Source organism: Gopherus evgoodei, chromosome 3 (genome assembly GCF_007399415.2).
Source record: "Gopherus evgoodei ecotype Sinaloan lineage chromosome 3, rGopEvg1_v1.p, whole genome shotgun sequence".
Lineage (NCBI taxonomy): Eukaryota > Metazoa > Chordata > Testudines > Testudinidae > Gopherus > Gopherus evgoodei.
Genome location: NC_044324.1, coordinates 142,080,832 through 142,103,261, shown reverse-complemented (window position 1 = coordinate 142,103,261; position 22,430 = coordinate 142,080,832). Strand labels below are relative to the sequence as shown.

Genomic DNA, 22,430 nt, shown 5'->3' with positions numbered 1-22,430 from the left:
GTCTTTGCTGAGACGATTGTATCAAAATTCAGTCCAGTATCCAAGGGGAGGGTGTTCCATCAATGCATATGCTGACCTTACAATATTTTCCTTCTTATCCTTTGTTCTCTCCTCACTGCAATCTATTCCCTTTGTTTTTTAAGCAATGATCCACAATGCATTGATGTTCTCACTGAGCTGTCCACTCTGTCCTGGGGAGTTGCAGATAATTCAGAAGCCAACGGTATTTACAAGTAGGTTAACATATACCTTCTAATGCGTATTACCTTTCTCTTATCTCTGCTAAATTTCATCTGGTATCACTTTGCCTAATCACTCAGTTTTAACAGCTATGTTTGGAGTATTTCACAAGCCACCATACTATTTACTAACAAGTAATTTTGCAGTTGTACATATTGTCACTGGCTCTTCTAAATCATTTATAAACATACTGGATAACCTGACTCTGAACCCAGCTGGGTCAGCCAACTCTTTTAAAATGATGAATCTCTTCTTAACTAAGGCCTGGGCTACGCTAGTGGGAGGGGAGGGATCGAACTAAGATACTTAGATTTCAGCTCCGTGTAGCTGAAGTCGAAGTATCTTAGTTCGACTTATCTGGCCGCGCTCACGGCGGCAAGTCGACTCCACTTACTCCTCCTGGTGAGGTAGAGGATGGGCGTCAATTTGAGGATCGATTTATCTCGTCTACACGAGACACGATAAATTGATCCCCGATACATCGAACACTACCCGCCAATCTGGTGGGTAGTATAGACATACCCATGGTGACTTATACACAGACAAAAAATGCCACAGCTAGGACTGGAGCTTCATGGCACAGCAGTCCTGCTCTTGTCTTGCCCCTCCCACACTGCCTAGAGTGTACCTAACTAGAGCTGGCTGAAAAAAAGGGGACACATTTTTGTGAAAAAATTGTGCTACTTTTTATTGAAAAGTTGCTAAATTTTGGATTTTTTTTAAAAACCCAGCTCCAGAGCTCAGGCTCCTCACACTCTTACTGGCTCCGTCTGCAGTCTGGCATTGGAGAGCTGGAAATCAGGATTTAGACTGTGATCCTTGTGTGCTGTAAGACATCACCAGCTCCAGTTGTTTGTGCTCCCGGAGCAACCAAATCTGTGAAAAGGGCTGCTGGGATACTCAGCAGTCAGACAGAAAAGGAGTGTATTGTGTTGTATCCATTTGTTGGGGCCCAAAAGAAGAGACACCCAGCCTGGGATCCCATAAGATGATCAATATTGCAGCACCTCATAACCAAAGCAGTGCCCTATTTTCAGACAGTGGTGAGTTTTAGAACTTTTATTTGTACTGTGAAAATGGGACCTGACTTGCGGAGCTGAATTTGGAATGACTACACTTGGTCTACACTTGAACGCAATATGGGCACAGTTACAGGTAAAAAACCCACATCCCTGACCGGCATAGCTATGCTGACAAAACTCCAGAAGGGCTGCAGCTATGTTAACGGAAGAGAGCTTCCATCAACACGCCAACAGAAAACACCCTCTTACCCTTGAGCCTCAGCATAGCTATGCCAGTATAATTTCTGTAGCTTAGACATATCTTAATACTCTGGATTACTTTAGCTACCAAGATCTCAAAATCCTTCACAAATATTAATTAATCCTCATAATCCTCCTGTGTGGTAAGTATTATTAGCCCCATTTTACAGATGGGAAAACTGAGGCACAGAAAACCACCTCTACAAGCCCACATGCTCTCACAGGAAGTCTGTGGCAAAACTGGGATTATAAACAGTTTTCAGGATTCCCACTTGTGTGTCTTTACCACAAAGCCACTGTTCCTAGCTAAGGAGCCCAATCCTGCATTCACATTAATGCAGCTTCTCAGCTGTAGAATCCCTCTTGGATTTGATGGTAATAATAGTTTAGAGGGGTAGCCGTGTTAGTCTGGATCTGTAAAAGCAGCAAAGAATCCTGTGGCACCTTATAGACTAACAGACATTTAGGAGCATGAGCTTTCGTGGGTGAATACCCACTTCGTCGGATGCATGTAGTGGAAATTTCCAGGGGCAGGTATATATGTGCAAGCAAGAAGCAAGCTAGAGATAACGAGGTTAGTTCAATCAGGGAAAATGAGGCCCTGTTCTAGCAGTTGAGGTGTGAAAACCAAGGGAGGAGAAACTGGTTTTGTAGTTGGCAAGCCATTCACAGTCTTTGTTTAATCCTGAGCTGATGGTGTCAAATTTGCAGATGAATTGAAGCTCAGCAGTTTCTCTTTGAAGTCTGGTCCTGAAGTTTTTTTTGCTGCGGTATGGCCACCTTAAGATCTGCTATTGTGTGGCCAGGGAGGTTGAAGTGTTCTCCTACAGGTTTTTGTATATTGCCATTCCTAATATCTGATTTGTGTCCATTTATCCTTTTCCGTAGAGATTATTCAGTTTGGCCGATGTACATAGCAGAGGGGCATTGCTGATATATGATGGTTATATTACATTGGTGGACGTGCAGGTGAATGAACCGGAGATGGTGTGACTGATCTGGTTAGGTCCTGTGATGGTGTCGCTGGTGTAGATATGTGGGCAGAGTTGGCATCGAGGTTTGTTGCATGGATTGGTTCCTGAGCTAGAGTTACTATGGTGTGGTGTGCAGTTACTGGTGAGAATATGCTTCAGGTTGGCAGGTTGTCTGTGGGCGAGGACTGGCCTGCCACCCAAGGCCTGTGAAAATGTGGGATCATTGTCCAGGATGGGTAGTAGACTCCTGATGATGGGTTGGAGGGGTTTTAGCTGGGGACTGTATGTGATGGCCAGTGGAGTCCTGTTGATTTCTTTCTTGGGTTTGTCTTGCAGTAGGAGGCTTCTGGGTACACGTCTGGCTCTGTTGATCTGCTTCCTTATTTCCTCGTGCTGGTATTGTAGTTTTGAGAATGCTTGGTGGAGATCCTGTAGGTGTTGGTCTCTGTCTGAGGGGTTAGAGCAGATGCGGTTGTACCTCAGTGCTTGGCTGTAGACAATGGATCGTGTGGTGTGCCCGGGATGGAAGCTGGAGGCATGAAGGTAGGCATAGCGGTCAGTAGGTTTTCGGTATAGGGGGTGTTAATGTGACCATCACTTATTTGCACAGTGGTGTCTAGGAAGTTGACTTCCCGTGTAGATTGGTCCAGGCTGAGGTTGATGGTGGGGTGGAAGCTGTTGAAATCATGGTGGAATTTTTCCCAGAGTCTCCTTCCCATGGGTCCAGATGATGAAGATGTCAACAATGTAGCGTAGGTAGAGAAGGGGCGTGAGTGGACGAGAGCTGAGGAAGCATTGATCCAGGTTGGCCATAAAAATATTGGCATATTGTGGGGCGATGCAGGTGCCCATAGCGGAGCCACTGATCTGGAGATATATATTGTCATCAAATTTGAAATAGTTGTGTGTGAGGATAAAGGCACAGAGCTCAGCAACCAGTTGTGCTGTGGCATCATCAGGGATACTGTTCCTGACAGCTTGTATTCCATCTGTGGCCTTGTCTACACCACAAAGTTGCAGCGCTGGTGAGGGAGTTATAGCGCTGCAACTTAGGAGGTGTACACATCTGCAGGGCATCACCAGCGCTGCAACTCCCTGTTTGCAGCGCTGGCCGTACACCCATTGAAACTCGGGTATAGAGGATCCAGCGCTGGTGATCCAGTGCTGGTCATCAGGTGTAAACACTCACCAGCGTTTTTCTTGACCTCAGTGGAATAAACAGGTATCCCAGCATACCAGAGGAAGCCTCTCTGGTAATCAAGCAGGTCTCCTTCCCCGCGGTTTGCAGGGGGGTTCAGGGAACGCAAGAGCAAACCGCGGGGAAGCAGGTCTCCTTCCCCGCGGTTTGCTCTCGCGTTCCCCTAACCCCCGTGCAAGCAGATCTCCTTCCCCGCGGTTTGCAGGGGGGTTCGGGGAACGCGACAGCACACCGCGGGGAAGGAGATCTGCTTGCACGGGGGTTCAAAAAACACCGGAGCAAACCGCTGGGAAGGAGACCTGCTTGCAGGAGGATTCGGGGAACGCCGGAGCAAACCGCTGGGAAGGAGACCTGCTTGCACGGGGGTTCGGGGAACGTGACAGCACACCGCTGGGAAGGAGACCTGCTTGCAGGGGGGTTCGGGGAACACCGGAGCAAACCGCTGGGAAGGAGACCTGCTTGCACGGGGGTTCGGGGAACGCAACAGCACACCGCGGGGAAGGAGATCTGCTTGGGGGGGGTGTTCGGGGAACACTGGAGCAAACCACGGGGAAGGAGACCTGCTTGCACGGGGGTTAGGGGAACGCGAGAGCAGTGTGGCCACATCTAACACCACTTGCAGCGCTGGTTGCTGTAAGTGTGACCACTCTGCAGCGCTGGTCCTATACAGCTGTACTAATACAGCTGTAACAACCAGCGCTGCAAAATTGTAGATGTAGACATACCCTGTGTGTGGGATGTTTGTGTAGAGAGCCTCTACATCCATGGTGGCTAGGATGGTGTTTTCTGGAAGGTCACCAATGCATTGTAGTTTCCTCAGGAAATCAGTGGTGTCACAGAGATAGCTGGGAGTGCTGGTGGCATAGGGTCTGAATAGAGAGTCCACATATCCAGACAGTCCCTCAGTCAGAGTGCCAATGCCCAAGATGATGGGGCGTCCAGGATTTCTGGGTTTGTGGATCTTGGGTAGTAGATAGAATAACCCTGGTTGGGGCTCTAAGGGTACGTTGATTTGTTCCGGTGTTAGTGTAGGGAGTGTCCTGAGTAGATGGTGCAGTTTCTTAGTGTATTCCTCAGTGGGATCTGAGGGAAGTGGCCTGTAGAATTTGGTATTGGAGAGTTGTCTGGCGGCCTCCTTTTGGTAGTCAGACCTGTTCATGATGACAACAGCACCTCCTTTATCAGCCTCTTTGATGGTTTCTGAGGCTGTGGATGGCATTGTGTTCTGCACGATTTAGGTTATGAGGCAAGCGATGTTGTTTTTCCACAATTTCTGCCTGTGCACGTCGGCAGAAGCATTCAATGTATAGGTCCAGACTGTCATTTCGACCCTCAGGAGGAGTCCATGTGGAGTTTAATTATTTCAGAATGCTTTGAAGTGCCTTAACAAGAAGCTATAGAGGCACAAAGTGTTTTTTATTGCTAATTATTAAAAAAAAATTTTGAAGGAAAAAAAACAATTTTACATTCCTCAGTACTCTTAAAGATGACCCACTTGAAAGCCCTCCCACAAATAATTAGTGACACACACAAACGCACTAGTTCTATACCTGGGAGCTACTTCAGTTTTAGCAGGGTGCTTGTCAGCAGCTGTGAAACCTCTGCCATGCCCTAAGGCTCAGATGCACTAAGCAGGATGAACTAAGGATAAAGTGATAGCCGTGACTCTGAACTGCCTGACTTGACATAGTTTGGCCCATGGCTTCCATGTCATACCATAACCATTTGGTTATGGTAATTAAGACACCAAAGGTGAAACCTTATTGGGTCTGAAGGACCTAAATCTGATTTTGGGTCTCTGTTTGCATGTCACCTCGCTGTTTAGCTGGATTTCTTTAGCCAGGGGATCTTTTAGGCAGAGTGGGACCAGTTAGCATGGAATATTTTTAATAGTTAATGTAGAGCACCTAAGTACTATTGCCGAGACTAAGTTTTTCAAAAGAGCCTGTGGACAAATTCCCATTGAATTTCAGTGGGATATGGGTGCCTGCCTCAGCCCTGGGCTACACACATTGTAGCTCTTAACTATACTGATTAGAGCTGTTCAGCAAAATTCTGATGAACATTTATTTTGTTGTTGGAATTGGCTCATTTGTCAAATTGAAACATTCTGTGGAGATGGTTTGATTTTGATGGCGTTCCAATGGAATCCTGCCTGCTTTTCTGCCAGCTCAGCTGCCTGCCTGAAGGTCTGATGTGGACCTGGGAGCCTGGAAACCCCAGCTTTTGGCTCCTTGGCAGCCCAGCCTCCCAGGATCCTGGAGGCAGGCTGCCTTGGAGATGGGGACTGCAAGGCTCCCAGGATCCGCAGCTCTAGGGCAACCACCAAGGATCCATTTCCTTTCGAAGAGACCTTTGAAATTTTTGGATTTCATTCTCAATTGGAATGAAACCAGATGTTGAGATATCAAAATCCTCTGGAGAATGGAGTTACCTTTCACTGCCCAGCTCTAACAGTGATACAGTTGAAGTAGTAGAAGACCGTAGAGCGGACAGGCAGTTATACCCAATTTAAAGCACTTTACATGAGTACAGATATTTCTGTGAGGGGAAGGAAAAACTATAGGAGTGTAAGGCACCTTTATATTGATGTAAGTGGCCACACTAGGGGTTGTATTGATATAACTGTGGTTTGAGTGGTTTGTTTGATTTTTTTAGAAAATCCCCAAACACCACACCTCGAACTGAAACAGTTAAATTGGTTCAAAAAAACTGTGCAGAGACCAGGCCACAGGTACTTTTGAAAATCCCAACCAGAGTCTCTGGGTATGCCTACACTGCAATAAAACACCCATGGCTGACCCATATTAGCCGACTCAGGCTTGCAGGGCTTGAGCTGTGGAGCTATGAAATTGTAATGTAGACATTCAGGTTCAGGCTGAAGCCCAGGCTCTGGGACCCTCCCCCCTCACCCGAATGTCTACACTGCCATTTTAAAGCTCTGCAGCTCAAGCTCCACAAGCCTGAATGAAATGACTAGGGTGACCAGATGTCCTGATTTTATAGGGACAGTCCTGGTATTCAAGGCTTTGTCTTATATAGGCTTCTATTACCTCCTCACCCCGTCCCAGTGTTTCACACTTGCTATCTGGTCATCCTAGTTGACACAGGCCAGCTGCAAGTGTCGTATTGCAGTGTAGACGTACCCTCTATGGAAGAGTCTAATCTACTTCCCATTGCACTTAATGACAAAACACCTACTGACTTTCATGAGCAGGCGCAGCCCATTAGACACAACATAAATGCCCGTTTCTATGGGTACGGATCTGTCAGTCCTTCTCTATTGCACAACAATCCTTCCTTTTTTCCTTCACCAGGGGGATTTCTCAGCTTCAAAGAGTGATTTGCTTTGGAGCAAATAAATGAGCTGCTGGAGGTTTTTTGTAACTCTCTCCAAGCTCAGAGAGCAGTGCTCAGGGAGAGGGGCTGGGCCTGTGGTTGGGAGGGAAGCTGCTTTCAGCATTCCATATATGAGGAGCTCTCTGGGGTGTGGCTAACAGACTGGCCCATTCCATGGCTGCCTAGGATTCTCCCTAGATGCTCAGGGCCAGATTCTGATCCCAGTTACATTGTGTGATTTCCAAGTAACGTCAGTGGGGTGACTCTGGATTTACAAGGGTGTAACTAAGAGCAGAATCTGGCCTTATGCTTTTTGGGGCAAAGTTATGTGAAACTGGGTGTGAACATCCTATGTCTGGCTTTGATCCCGGCAGGAAGAGTGGAGCTCAGCTGTCTGCAAGAACGGCTGTTCCATAGCCTGCCCCAAAGCCTACGCTTAGTAGTATTTATTGTGCATTGTTGAAGTTAACGTGACACTTTTTTTTCTTGCAAAATAAAGAGCTTCACACTGCTAGGGTGACTAGCTGTCCCGATTTTATAGGGACAGTCTCAATATTCGGGCTTTGTTGTATATAGGTGCCAATTGCCCCCACCCCGTCCTGATTTTTCACACTTGCTATCTTGTCACCCTATTCATCCAACAAAGTCCCAAGCGTGTGCTAGTCTGTGCCATGCAATGGACACAGCCTTGCCAGTTGCATAGCAATATGGAGCTGTCTGACTACAGGGGAGTCAATACATTGTTTAGTTAAATGCTGGAGTTTGCATTTGGACAGGGGTTAACAGCCTTGGTTACACCAAATTCTTCACTCTTCGCCCAGAACGTAGTGCAGGGAGTCCACTCAGAGAAGTGCTGCATCAACCTCCCCTTCCACCGGGGCCCAGATCAATCAGTACGGCCCCAGAAGTATGGGGTGCTGTTCTGGGGCAGAGTATGGCCAGGAAACACTCTGAATTAATCCATCTGCCAATCAGTCCTCCCTGGCAGGGCTCCTATTCAAAGCCATCCTTCCCCAGGGGGAATTCGCCACACCTAGCCCACCCTTGCAACAGCAAGTGTCAATTAAGAGCATCATGTGGATTTGCAACACCACTCTGTAGGAACCCATAAGCCAATCAATAGGTTGCACTCACCCAGCTGTGCTTTTTCTGTATCTGTGACAAATACTTTCTGGAAGCTATTTTGAAGAGCTGGCTGAATTGTTGTAATCAAAACTTTGCCCAAAAATGTTTTTTTGAACAAAACAAACATTTTTGCAGAAAATGTTCTTTTGGGGTGAATTTGGAAAAAACAAAAACTGAAAATCATTGTTTCCAGTAAAGTAAAACCAACATTTTCCAGTTTTCAAGAACCAACATTTTGGAAGGGGTTCCCCTTCCACCACTCCCAATTTAAAAAAAAAATTTCACAGGAAATCTGTTTTTAAAAGGGTTTTTTTCATATTTTTTGTGAAAAATAATAGACAATTTCCAACTGGCTCTACTATTTTGATTTTTAATGTGTAACAATAAGCCCTCATTAGCTGACTAATCTAGGCCTGATGCTGATCTCTCCAAGGTGTAAATCAGGCGTGACTGATGGAGCTACATTGACATCAAACCTGTGAGAGGAGATTCTGGCCCTGGGACCGTAGGTCAATACTAACAACTAATATGGTTAAAATGCTTTTCCATTTAACATTTTCAGAACACCATGGGAGAGAGAGATGAACAGGGTGCAGATTCCCAATTCAGAACATAAAAAGGGGTGTGGCATTCATGAGGGGCATGTGGTCCGTTTCTCAGGAAAGGGGGAGACATGTTGGACCAGATTCTGCTCTCAGTGCAATGCAGATTTTTACTTCAGTAGAATCACCCTGGAGTTACAGCATCACTGAGAGGCAGGTTTGGTCCCTGAGCCTTGTGTCTTCTGCTTCCTCAATATTTGTGAGAAGTGCTGTGTAAATAATTAAATAATGCCAGGTTAATGATTATAGCAGGGAAGGGACTGTGGAAGAGCTCTGGAAGTGACAATGCAGCCTGGTTTACATTTAAAATTAGGTCAACACAACTACAGGACTCAGGGTGTGAAAAATCCACACCTCCGAACTATGTAGCTATGCTGACCTCACCCCTGGCATAGATGCCGCTAGGTCAATGGAAGAAAGTTTCCATTGATCTAGCTGCTGTTGTTCAGGAAAGTGGTGCTCCTCCAGCGATGAACATACCCCATCTGTCGCTGTAGGCTGCATCTACACTACCAGTTTGGGGGAAACTCACATCTACAGCAACTCAGGATGGTGCAATCTGAGCCCAGGTCTAATTTAAACATTTATATGAATCTTCTTCTCTAAAATCCTCTTTTAGCCTTTTTCCTATCTATTTTTACCTTCCAGGGTAGATTCTCAGCTATGCCCATGGATCATTGGGCCCAGTTGAGGAGGAGGGCTGACACATGGGCCTGGCCCAGCATATGGTAGAGCAGCCTGAGGACTTTCCCAAAATTATAGCAGCTTGCTATGGCCCCAAGGGGACACTACTCCAGCAAAGAATAGCCCCAGCACAGTTGTGCTCTGGCCTTACACTCCCTCCCCTTCCCCCCCATGCTCTCTGTACCAGGGCTGCAGAGATGGGTAGGTAGAAGTTGGTGTAACCAGATCTTTCCTCAGCTGGTGACCCCCTCAACCCTCCTCTGAGGAAATCTCCATTTGGTGTGCTCTGACTGCTCTCTGGCCCCTTTCTACCACCAGAGTGGCACAAAAAAGCTGGATCACAAGAGTGAATTTGTTCCTCAGCATTTTCTTTCCCTTCCTTGCCTCAATCTTGCCCCACCATTATCCTCCTCTGCTGCATTTCTAACTTCCCCAGGGCCTCCTCTCCCCTCCATTTCTATCACCACCCCTTCCTTGCCCCTCTCAGAATAGGAGCTGGAATACTGGTCTAGCCGACCCTTCTAGCACAGCTGATGGGAGTGTTTCAAAAAGGAGTGGGTGGCAGAGGGAATGTGTGGGTGTCATCCTCCAAAGGCGGGTGAGTTGACAGCCCTGTATTAATGACACATAGACAGGGATAGACAGAGGCTTAACTCCAACCTTATTTGGCAGAAGCATGGAGCTGGAAACTGAGCCCACAGCCACATTCACACATACTGATCTGCTCTAACAAACTAGAGCAGATTGTGCATTGTACAATGGCTGCCCTCACAGACCATGTCAATGGGGATTCAGTGACATGGATGTATTCAGCATCCAATCAAGAATACAAATTCATAATCACCAAAAAGGACGATTAACAATGGAAACTGCCAAAGACTAGCTTAAGGGATTAGAGGAGAGATATCAGGGGTTGTCCAATGAGGTAAATTTATAGATTTGACAGTCAGGAGAAACCACTATGATCATTCTAGTCTGACCTTCTGCAAGGGCTTCAAACATTATTTTGAAAACATAGTGGAGTGTCACAGTTTTGAGGAAGGAATCAAAATATGCATGGACTGAGGGTTTTACCCAGCGAAATCTGACCATTTCAATTGAACCCTTGTTGTATTCACTCTGCCTCAGAACCTGTTTGTAAATGTTTCCAGTCCTGTTCTGCTTGTGTTGTTATACACTGGAGCAGAATAAGCACCCAAGTGAAATGCACACCAGGCGCAAAAGTCCCACCTGGTGAAAGCAAGTGAAACTCCACAGAAAGCTGTGCAGTTGCATCCATTTATACCAGGTTGGAATTTGTCCCCTGATTTACTCTCTGACCATATAAGAAGGAAAACAGGTGTGACAGGTTGGATCACAGAAACCCCCTGGGAGCTGCCACCTGATGTGCCAAGACTACTTCTGCCCCTACTTTCCCTGCCAGCTCGGGACCCCAGCACCCTGTCCTGCTGAGCCAGACACACCCATCTGCTCCAGCAAAGAGCCAGGGTCTGAATTACTTGCCCCAAAGATGCAGGCTTGACTGAAAGCAGTTTATAGAGGTGTTCTTGTCTTTAACACTCAGATGCCCAGCTCCCAATGGAGTCTAAACCCAAATAAATCTGTTTTACCCTGTATAACGCTTATGCAGGGTAAACTCAAAAATTGTTCGCCCTTTATAACACTGATAGAGAGATATGCACAGCTGTTTGCCTCCCCAGGTATTAATACATACTCTGAGTTAATAAGTAAAAAGTGATTTTATTAAATACAGAAAGTAGGATTTAAGTGGTTCCAAGTAGTAACAGACAGAACAAAGCAAGTCACCAAGCAAAATTAACTACAACACCCAAATCTATGTCTAATCAAACTGAAAACAGATAAGATCCTCACCAGTTCCAGAATGCTTCCTTTTACAGACTAATCTTTTAGCCTGGGTCCAGCAACCACGCACACCCTTTGCAGTCACTGTCCTTTGTTCCAGTTTCTTTCAGGTATCCTGTGGTGTGGAGAGGTTCTCTCTTTAGCCAGCTGAAGACAAAATGGAGGGATGTCCTAGGGGTTTAAACAGACTCTCTCTTGTGGGTGGAGACCCCCTCCTCTCTCCTATGCAAAGTCCAGCTCCAAGATGGAGTTTTGGAGTCACCTGGGCAAGTCACATGTCCATGCATGACTCACAGTTTCTTACCAGGTAGCAGCCATGGGTCAGATGCTACCCTGAATGTCCTCAAGTAGACTTCTTATGTGGATTGGAGCATTCCAAGATTCATTGTCCTTTAAGTGTTTCTTGATTAGGTACTTAATTTCTCCAGAAACTGACCAATGCTCTACTAAGGTTATTTAGAAATCAAGCCAGTATACAGCCAACATTCATAACTTCGAATACGAAAATGATACATGCATACAAATAGGATTAATAGCGTCAGTAGATCATAACCTTTACAGAGATATGTTACATGGCATATGTAGCATAAAACACATCCTAAGCATATGTCCATAAAGCCTTATGGGAGGTACCGTCACAACAGGCTTTTGGATTTTGGAATACCACCACAATGAGCTAAGTTCCCCTATAGACGTAAACGAGGATGCAAGTATCTGGCTTCCCCTAAGTGAAGAGAATGTGATAGGTTAGAGACCAATCCTGCTTCCATCTAAATCAGTGGGATCAGTCAGGATGGAGCCCGTAAGCACTCATTTAACGTTTAAATCAGAGATCCCAATTCTTCCCACTGACTTCAGTAGGAACAGGACTAGGACAATGGCACGTAGCTACAGAGGGGGAGAATCTGGTTGTAAGAACATGGCTCCTTCAGGGCAATTACTATGTATATGAGTAATATTGTCCCTAACAGCAAAATTCAGTGTAAGGACTGAGATTTCAATAGAATTATTAGGCTTTCTCCATGACATGGAGCATATGTAATTCACTGACAGCAATAATAAAGCCATTGAGTCAAATTCTGCCTGAAGATAAGCACACACAAATCCCAGTGAAATTAGTAACATTCACACATAGGTGCCTAAAGTTAAGCTCTTGACTCCATATTTGGGCACCTGAATAAGTGGACTGAATTTTAGCAGTGCTGAGCACCTACCTCCCATTGACTTCAGTCAGGATGGAGGGTGCTTGACCTCTCTGAAAATCAGGCCACTTAATCAGATGCCTGAATATGGATTTAGGGGCCTAACGTTAGGTCCCCACTTTGGAAAGTTTATTCTGCATACATAGATGTGACAGCAGCATTTGTCCTATCATGAGGAGCAGCTGCTCTTCTAGATTAACCTTTTTTTCTAGCAGTTTTAAAAATTATTTTAAACCTACTAACAAAAGCTTGAACTAAGAGTGAAATTCACGTCAGCACATAGTTCCCATGTAAGCTCCTATGCCCTGCCTAAACCCTGCATTAGGGTGAATATTATTGCAAATGTCAGCAAAATTCTTATTTGTCTAGGCATTTATCCAAGGCTCATAACTGCAATATGTGACCACTTATGCCAGCTTTTAATACAGAATTTAAGGGGTACCAGAAAACATTTGAAAGAAGAAAATGGGTCATCTCCTCTAAGGCACTGGTCTCAAACTTTTCTACTGGTGACCCCTTTCGCATCGCAAGCCTCTGAGTGCAACCCCCCCGATAAATTAAAAACACTTTCTAATATATTTAACACCATTATAAATGCTGGAGGCAAAGCAGGGTTTGGGGTGGAGGCTGACAGCTCACGACCCCTCATGTAATGACCTTGTGACCCCCTGAGGAGTCCTGACCCCCAGTTTGAGCACCCCTGCTCCACGGCCTTACAGGTCAGTGGGATAGCTGTGCAGGGGTCTGACAGGATGGTGTCCTCTGTATTTCATTGTGTCTGGAGTTATCAGAATGGTTATCAGCTCTTAGCAAAATAGATTTATAAAAGCTTTTTTTGGTTTGTGTTTTGGGAGGTTGTTATTTTTAAGATGGAGGCAAACAAGAGCAACTGAAATATAAACCCCTGAGAAGAGGGCTATCAACCAAGTCATATCATGAATCAGTGACATTTTACCTTAACTAGCAGTTTACAGTATATGAGGTTAGGGCAGCTGTAGAAAAGCTGCCCGAAGAGCTAAAAGGAAATGTGAACCCTTCCCAAACTTTTGGCTAACAGATCAAACCTTTCTTATGCCTTAACGTTATTGTACACTTTATAGACATCCTTAAAAAGCAAAATATTCTACAGGCTTAAAGATAACATGCATTTCATATTATGTACCTCATGCTAAAGTCTGTAGATTTCAAAACATTTGTAGCCATTGATAGCAATGGTAACCACTTTAAAATCTTTTTTCAAGCAGATATTAAATCCACGCAGTCTTTCCTTACAAATAACTTACATACTTTGAAGACACTAACTGGTCTAGTCCTGAAAACACTCAACCACACGAGTAAAGCTTGTAGGATTGAGTCCTATACCAGTGTGAATCCCTTTGTGATAATCTCTTAGTCTTAACAATCATTTACACACACACACACCTTATGTCCCTAAAAACCCTTATCTAAACCAAATGTAATATTTGGCGATCTTTGTAATATCTTTGGCTTTACCGTGCAAACAATGATTTAAATGGAATCATGACCAAAAATCGATACAAAATAAGGCTCTTAGAGATTCATTTCTGTCTAGCGGAATCATGCCACAATGCTCAAATGCTCCCATTTCAGTCATTCCAGGGAATGAGGGAGAAGCACACAGGGGACAGGGTTACTGGCTTTCCTGAAGATACTGCTGTGTCCCTGAGAGTGGAGCACCTGAAGAGCGAGTGGTCAGCAGTTCCTCAACAGAGGGGAAAGAGCTGGGATTTTTGCTGCAGCTGAATTAATAAGGGCAGCTGAGTACCATCCCCTACTCAAGAGCTAAAAGGGCCGGCTTCCTCTCAGGGAAGAAATGCTATGTGGCTAATAAAAGGGAGCTTGAACAGTTAGCTCTGGCTTATCCCTGGGCCTCCTAATTGTATCCATAGTTGGGTTTGGATCTTATGGTTCAGTCTTTACTATTTACTGACAGCCAAACAAGGATAGCCAGATTGACTCAGAGTAGGGTGACCAGATGTCCCAATTTTATAGGGACAGTCCTAATTTCAGGGTCTTTTTCTTATATAGGCTTCTATTACCCCCCACTCCATGTCCTGATTTTTTACATTTGCTGTCTGGTCACCCTAACTCAGAGTCTGAAACTGTTGAACATGAATCACAACAGTAAGTTTCTAACCTCCTCCCAAAGAGGGGTCTCCCTCAGGCACCAAAGTCCCTTGCCTAACTTGTGAGGAAGCTCCCAAGGCTCATTTGGGCCCTTCCCCTGGCTGCAGTCTCCCAAGGGGAAGTGTAGTTGATATTTGCCTGTGCATAATGGAGTGGAATGATCTATGTTTAAGCCCCACTCCCTGTCTGCCACTGGGCATTTACTTTATGCAGTGTTTCAGGGCAGTCACAGAATGGCCAAATAAGAGTGAAGGACTCTGCTAAGTTTTATATAGTTTAGCCCAGTGATTTACAAGTAGTTCTAAAGGAAAACCCTCTCCTGTCAGTTCCACTTAGAAATGAGTTATAAAAAAGTTACTATTTACATTCTGCTCCAATGAGGTATTTGAAATACGTGTGTTGCACAGGATCATTTGTCTAGTGAAATATATCTTTGGCGTTGGGCCAGTGTAAGACTGCATCTCATTCAAAAGGAGTTTTGTTTTTGTTGAGTTTAAGAAACTTGTACAACCCAACAGCCTTTTTAAAAGTTACAGAAATAGAGGAGGCTTCTAGGATGAGATGTGGCACATGTTATAGCTATGACCACGTTTTTTTTGAGCCAGGCTGTAATCCCTTGAAAAAGAGCTTTACACAGAAAATGTTAACCTGAACTTGAAGATATGGCAGTACCGGTACAATAGCACAGAGTAGAAAGATCATGTGTAAAGCAATTGAAATGTAAATTTTAAAAATAAATATTCAAGTGTTTCTCAGAACCAAGAAAACAGTTTCAGATTCATATTTAAATGGGGCGGGGGGGAAGGACACAAATCTTTTCAATATATTTTGAAAACTAATTGTGAAGCACTCTGGCATCCTATAACCCAGTGTGTTTGTTTAATGTAACATTGCTACTGGGTGAAATAACCTGCCATCAATATTATGTCAATTATTTAAAGTGTTAGAACCTTTTTCTCCCTAAACTGTAACCAGTTAAAGAACAGGATGAATGTGTATAGAGATTTCAACTCCACGAACGGAAATAAATCATGACATCACCAACTCCAATGAGGCGTGACAGAATGACTGATGATTTAATGCTTCTTGAAGTTTTTGGTTTCCTTCCACAGGGCATGGTTTTAAAAATAAACAAAACGAGATAAAATAAATTAATTTATGTACACTTTACATACACTCTGTGTCACGTGGAGTTTGCAGCAACAGTAACAGAAATTGTTACAAAATAGAAAGTTACATGGCTGTTGCAGGTATTCAACAACCTACAACTTACAACAGTGTCATCCTGAGAGTAGTTAGCATAGTGATCATGTAAACATGCTTAGAAGCATTTACGGTGGACAATGGATGGGCCAGCTTCATCGTATTCCTGTTTCGTGATCCACATCTGCTGGAAGGTAGACAGGGAAGCCAGGATAGAGCCACCAATCCAGACAGAGTACTTACGCTCAGGTGGTGCAATGATCTACAAGAGTAAGCAGAGCTCTGATCAGTAAACAAACCATATGTGGGCACAGAAAATTTTATGAATTACTACACATAACTTTACAACATGTTAAGTGAGGTGGAATAGCATTTCCCCAAGAGAGAGAGTTAGATGCACCCATTCGAACTGATTGTTTGCAAAGTGCTTTGAAGATCAGCAGTGTTCAGTATTATATCTTATTTTCAGACAAGTACAGTGGAATAAGAGTCTTATCTGAATATATGAGTCAATAACCCATATAGTCAAATGTACCTTGATCTTCATTGTGCTTGGAGCCAGAGCAGTGATCTCCTTCTGCATGCGGTCAGCAATACCAGGGTACATGGTGGTACCACCAGACATGACATTGTTAGCATACAGGTCCTTCCTGATGTCAATATCGCACTTCATGATACTGTTGTAAGTTGTCTCATGAATACCAGCAGATTCCATACCTGGTGACATGAAGAGATAAAGGAATACAGAGATAAGTGCACTTAATTCACCAGTAAAGCGGAAGGATCGGTAACACTGAAGGGAAGGATTTCTTTGGAGAGACAGGATTATATACCAATGAAGGATGGCTGGAAGAGGGTCTCTGGGCAACGGAAACGTTCATTGCCAATAGTGATGACCTGCCCATCAGGCAATTCATAGCTCTTTTCCAGGGAGGAGGAAGAAGCTGCAGTTGCCATCTCATTCTCAAAGTCCAGAGCCACATAGCACAGCTTCTCCTTGATGTCGCGCACAATCTCACGCTCAGCTGTCACCGGGAAAAAAAAGAGATGTTAGAAGGCTGGAACAGGAGAGAGGAGAGCAAAGCAGCACAACCACAGATCATGGGGAATGGTCAGGGGCTCTAAAAGAGCATGCCTGCATGTTTTCTGGCTCTGGGGGAGACTGTGCAGAGTCAATCAACAATATGAATGGAAGGGAGGTGGGGGAGAAATCAAAGCATGGGAACATCAGATACAGATCCCTGTGTTTAATATTCAATCTGTCAAACAGGACCTCACCGAACAAATACACACCAGGTCCCCCAGGCTCAGGTTGTGTCTATTAAGTACAAACCTGTACCAATAAACAGGCAAGTAGCTAAGTACAAGTGCCCATTGCACTGAGTGGTGACCAGGCATCCCTAGTCACACAAAAGAGTGCAGGTTTGCAGGATTTGGCCATCCCCATGGAAGTTAAACAAGTCAGCCTTGAGTGTGACTGCTGTGTGCTGCCAATCAGAGGAGGTGGTCGGTGGGCAGGCTCCACTTACCAGTGGTGACGAAAGAGTAGCCACGCTCTGTCAGGATCTTCATCAGGTAGTCAGTGAGGTCCCGACCGGCCAGGTCCAAGCGCATGATGGCATGTGGCAGAGCATACCCCTCATAGATGGGCACGTTGTGTGTGACACCATCACCAGAGTCCAGCACAATACCTGCGAGGGGGTGGGAGAGTGAGTGAGACCGAGCACCTCGCTAGGCCAACACAAGGCAAGGCTGGGGAAATGGTTACAAGGGAAGGAGAAATACCTGCAGGACCTCATGGAGAAGGGGCAGGTAAAGTTTGTTTTTACTCGTGGCAACATCAATCTAAAGCACAATGGGGGGCCTTCTGAGGGCAGGGGGTTCATGTCTCAGACAGTCTATGCCAGTGGGTGGGTGCCCTCACTAGATGAGGCCTGGCTCAAGGTGGGTGACACCTATGCTGGGGGGTGGATGCTCCTGGGCGAGGGTGGGATCACCTGTGCTAGTAGGTGGGTGCTGTTAGCGGCCCATTACCCTCACTCACCGGTGGTACGGCCGGAGGCGTACAGTGACAGAACAGCCTGGATGGCCACATACATGGCGGGCACGTTGAAGGTCTCAAACATGATCTGGGTCATCTTTTCACGGTTGGCCTTGGGGTTGAGAGGGGCCTCAGTGAGCAGGGTGGGGTGCTCCTCAGGGGCCACACGCAGCTCGTTGTAGAAGGTGTGGTGCCAGATCTTCTCCATATCATCCCAGTTGGTGATGATGCCGTGTTCAATGGGGTACTTCAGGGTCAGGATACCTCTCTTGCTCTGAGCTTCATCCCCTACGTAGGAGTCTTTCTGACCCATACCCACCATGACACCCTAGAGAGGAACAAAAAGGGGTTGGGGGGGCTTAACATCTCTCCAGGGAAGGAGGGAGAGACTCACACACTATCCACCCTGGGAAGTTACAGCCAGCTCAGGACAGAAGAGAAGTCTCCCAAGTCACAACTAGGGCAAATCCAGCCCAATGTAAGAGCAGCTATTGCATTACAGGTGTGCCAGCATGAAGCATACCTGTTCTGCAACAGCACATTTCTGGGGCATTGATATATATATGCTAGTCTCATGATGGGAGGAAGGGTGATTGGGTCACAGCTGGTGTGACAGCAGACGGTTGTAACACAGCGGGCACATAAATTACTCAGTCCCATTATGGAGGTGGGGGTCAGCCCTTCCTAAGTGATTAGAGACTTTCCCCAGAAAGCAGGGGATGGTTTTTAAGCACTACCTCTGCGAAGCTGCAGTCCTGGCAGGGCTAGAAGACAGGGGATTGTACCTGATGGCGAGGGCGGCCCACGATGGAGGGGAACACAGCCCTGGGAGCATCATCCCCGGCGAAGCCAGCCTTCACCAGGCCAGAGCCGTTGTCGCATACGAGCGCGGTGGTCTCATCCTCATCACACATGGTGTCGGCTTTCTGGGGAACGGCAAGAAAATCAAACCACCATCAGAGCTGACAGGAGACAATGCAACACAGCAGTAGTCTCACCACGCATGACCCATTGTCCCAGAGAGGCTGGGCTCTCCCCACCCACAGAACGTGAGGGGTGAAGTGGGGCCTGGCTTCAGAATGGGGCTGCAAGGTCCAATGGACATCTCAGAGGGTTTGATTTAAACAAAAACTTCTATGCTACTTGAAAGTGGTTAATTAAAAATCACATTTGAAATTCAAAGTAGATCCAGCCTTCCCGTCTATTTTAGAACTCTATTTTAAACCTTTATTCCACACAGTATCATTTATAAGAAATTGTAAATTAGCTCAAAGAACTAAGAATTAATCCACCACATCCTCAATAAACTGCATTATTCATTACTTGATCCCCATTTTACCAAATTTAGAGATTATTACCATGTAATCTTGTAGTTTTAATATACATTTAAGATACGTACAGTAATTATATTTTGAGGGTGGTGGTGGTAAAAATTGTAATCCTATAATCATCTCCAATTGATTTAAAAATCTCATCACTCTGGAACACAAGTTAAAGTAGGTCATAGCTGCCAAGAGTATTTAGGAGAAATAATTGTAAACTTTTTATCAGGATAACAATAGGAAGCCACAGATTTAAAATAAAGGCCAGGCACTTTGATTCAGTAGCGTGGCAAAAACGGGAGACTAAGAGACAGGAGAAGTAAACTTTCAAAGATTACTTTTTGCCTAGTTATTTAAGGGTTTTGAAAGTTTGAAGCAATAATCGTGCTGGTTTCAATTGGATGGAATGAAGAAGATGCGATGTAAAAAGGAAGCAATCCAAGTTCGAGTACCACCTTGGATGGCAGAAATAGTGAAAATCTTTGGTACTGTGCTTTTCCTTAAAATCTGACTCCACCTCCTCTGGGCTACAATAAAAGAGAAGCCTGGCTCATCAAGAGCCACTTCAGGGATTTCCCTGTTCATTCCGATCCGTAAGGAGTCACTGGAGCAGCGCTGCCTCCCTCCCTCCCGTCCGCTCCAGGGAAGCTGAGCGGAGCTGCCCTGCGGGCAAACCGCGCTAGTCTCCCGCTGCGTCGCGAGCGAGCCGAGCTGCGCCCCCGCGTGTAGACGCGATCTGCACCCCCCTCCGAAGCACGAGGGCAGAGCCCAGCGAGCCCGCCCGCCCTCTGCAGCGGGGGAGGCTCCCGCCGGCCGCTGGGGGGTGGCGCTCCGGCTGCTCCCAGACACTGGTTAGTGTCGGGCCCGTGGGCCTTGCGGGCTCACCTCGGGTGGCTCCTGGCTCTCCGCTCCGGGTCAGGCTGCTCGCAGCTCTCCAGCTCGGTGGGCTGCCCGGCCCCGGCCCGTCTTTATAGAGCCGCCGCCGCCGCCGGCCGCAGGAATGTCGCCCCGTCTGTCTCCATATTTGGGTGTTGGGCAGCGAGCGCGCCCGGCCGGAGCCCCCCAGGCCCCCCGCGCTGCCGCGGGGCTGCCCAAAGAAGGCGCTTCTGGCCCGGGCCCAGGGCCCAGAGGCCGGGCCGTATAAGGAGCGTCTGCCGGGCCCTCCCCGGCCCCCGCCTGGGGCCAGGGGAAGGGGCCGGGGGGGCTCGTGTCCGAAATAATCCCGAGCCCGCGATACCCAGAAAGGAGAAAGCGGCGCAGGGGTGGGAGCCCCCGGCCCGGCAGCGGCCGCAGGTTCGGGGCAGCCGGGGGTGGGGCGAGCCCGGCCCGAGGCAGAGGGGCTGAGAGCAGGCCCGGGGGACAAGGCGCTCGGGCTGCGGCCCGCCAGGAGCTGAGCGGCAGGTACCTCTCCAGCCTGTGGCAAGTCACTTCCCCAGCCACACACCCGTCCCGGCCGCCCGTCGCACAGCGCCATTTGTGTGCGGGCTCTTTCAGTGGGCGCTTTGTGCCAGACACACACAGCTCGGTGGCTGCTGCCTCCTAATGAGCATTCACCACCCCAGGGGAAGGGACTGTTCAAGGGGGACACATTTTGTTGTTGGTGTTTAATCACTGCAGATTTTTCATTGTTCGGTAGACAGATTAATTCTTGCACAGCAGCAGCTTTTTATAATAAAAAATGCTGTGCAAAATCAGTTTTATATATAGAGGATGATAAAGAGCCACGTTCTGGCTAGTTGCCAGCATAGGTTGGACAGCTCCCATACGCAGTGGGGCTGCTGTTGTTTATGCTATTTATACCTATGATATATTCAGATTTTTTTTTTTTAATTCTCAAGGGATTCGAATCTACTTATGGTCATGGAGAGGTTTAATGGTCATTTTGGGTTGGGGAAGGCTGGAAGTACAGTTGGTAGTCGTCCAACGTCTGTTAGGATAGGAAGCACAGCAGCTGCTTATGGAGAGAATTGAAATAAATGGCTAGCTTAGCGGGACGGGAAGGACAGATGTGATGCCAAAAGTTAGTGGAAGAGAGAAGCAGCCTCACTTGGAGCAGTGGTAACTAACATCTACTTTGTACTTAATGTGCACAACACGTGCTAGAAGGAATCCCTATGCTCAACAGGTGTTTTCTCTATGGAAGCCAAAGATAGAAGTGTTCTGGCTTGTAGCCCACCATAAAATATCCTTTTATAGGCTATTTCTCTGTAAAATTAGGAGGAGGAAACTGCTCCTACGTTTCCTACTGATCTTTCAGCAACCAGCAAGATCACCTAGATATGTAATTAACAAAGGCCTCTCTGCATCCACCACAAAAGTAATGAAGGAGGAGAGGTTTATAACTTTCAGGAACCCTGAAAAAATGCTTGTACTGTAATTCAGTTTTAAGGTAGGGATCACAGACCAGTATTAAGTACCATTCACTTCTTTTACAATTCTTTGCCAAATCAGGGAAGGGGCCATTCTTCCTCCATAAATAGGAACTGTATTCATCCCAACAAAGTATAGACATAAAAGGGGAAAAACATTTAGAAAAATAGGTTGTGTAGGTAAAAAGGGGAATTAGCACAGAAGAAAATCTAAAGCTGAAAAGGAAACAGTAGATTATGATTTATATTGACTGCCCCTCTCATACTTTCATTTGCTCTATATCGGGTTCTCAAACTGGGGGTCGGGACCCCTAAGGGGGTCACAAGGTGTCAACCTCCACCCCAAGCCCTGCTTTGCCTCCAGCATTTATAATGGTGTTAAATATATACAAATATTTTATTTATAAGGAGGAGTCTCACTCAGAGGCTTTCTATGTGAAAGGGGGCACCCGTACAAAAGTTTGAGAACCACTGCCCTATAGGGGATCTGACCTTACATTTAAAAATCAGTTTCATATCAGCAAGCTCTTTAAAACATAGTGATTTTATTGGGTCTGATTTAAAGATGCATATGAAAAAGAAATGCATAGGATAATGGCAGATGCCTGTTAAAGAAGCCCTTCAAAAGATACTGGTCCTGGGAAAATTTATTCCAGTGACTATTTCTAATACCAGAAGAAGTCTGATGTAGATTTAACCACTAGCTGTTGGATCCTGGTGCACTCCAATTGCAGTTATGAACTGTATCCATTATTGACCTGCTGAGTTCTGATTGGCTTAGAATACAGATGATGTGTAACTCAGAATAGCTCACCCCTAAGGGTTTTTTAAAAGGTAAATTAGTTTTACCGATAAGCT

At 46.0% G+C, this 22,430-nt stretch overlaps 1 protein-coding gene across 1 annotated transcript; it reads right to left on the bottom strand.

The window, feature by feature from the left end:
• Positions 1–15,687: 15,687 nt before the first annotated feature.
• Positions 15,688–20,187, bottom strand: ACTA1 (actin alpha 1, skeletal muscle). The gene is made up of 7 exons (XM_030556878.1): positions 20,089–20,187; positions 18,667–18,807; positions 17,885–18,209; positions 17,370–17,531; positions 16,674–16,865; positions 16,376–16,557; positions 15,688–16,102 (listed from the first exon to the last, which is right to left on the bottom strand). Exons 2-7 carry the CDS (start codon positions 18,793–18,795, stop codon positions 15,959–15,961), a joined length of 1,134 nt encoding a protein of 377 aa, XP_030412738.1. The 5' UTR covers positions 18,796–18,807; positions 20,089–20,187; the 3' UTR covers positions 15,688–15,958.
• Between the last annotated feature and the right edge of the window lie 2,243 nt (positions 20,188–22,430).

Excerpts from the sequence above, each read along its gene's own strand:
- ACTA1 (XM_030556878.1), bottom strand. The coding sequence starts at position 18,795 with ATGTGTGATGAGGATGAGACCACCGCGCTCGTATGCGACAACGGCTCT. Across the intron at positions 17,532-17,884 it reads CGCCTCCGGCCGTACCACCG|GTATTGTGCTGGACTCTGGT; the intron begins GTGAGTGAGGGT and ends ACCCCCTCGCAG. Across the intron at positions 16,103-16,375 it reads CAAGCACAATGAAGATCAAG|ATCATTGCACCACCTGAGCG; the intron begins GTACATTTGACT and ends TTACTCTTGTAG.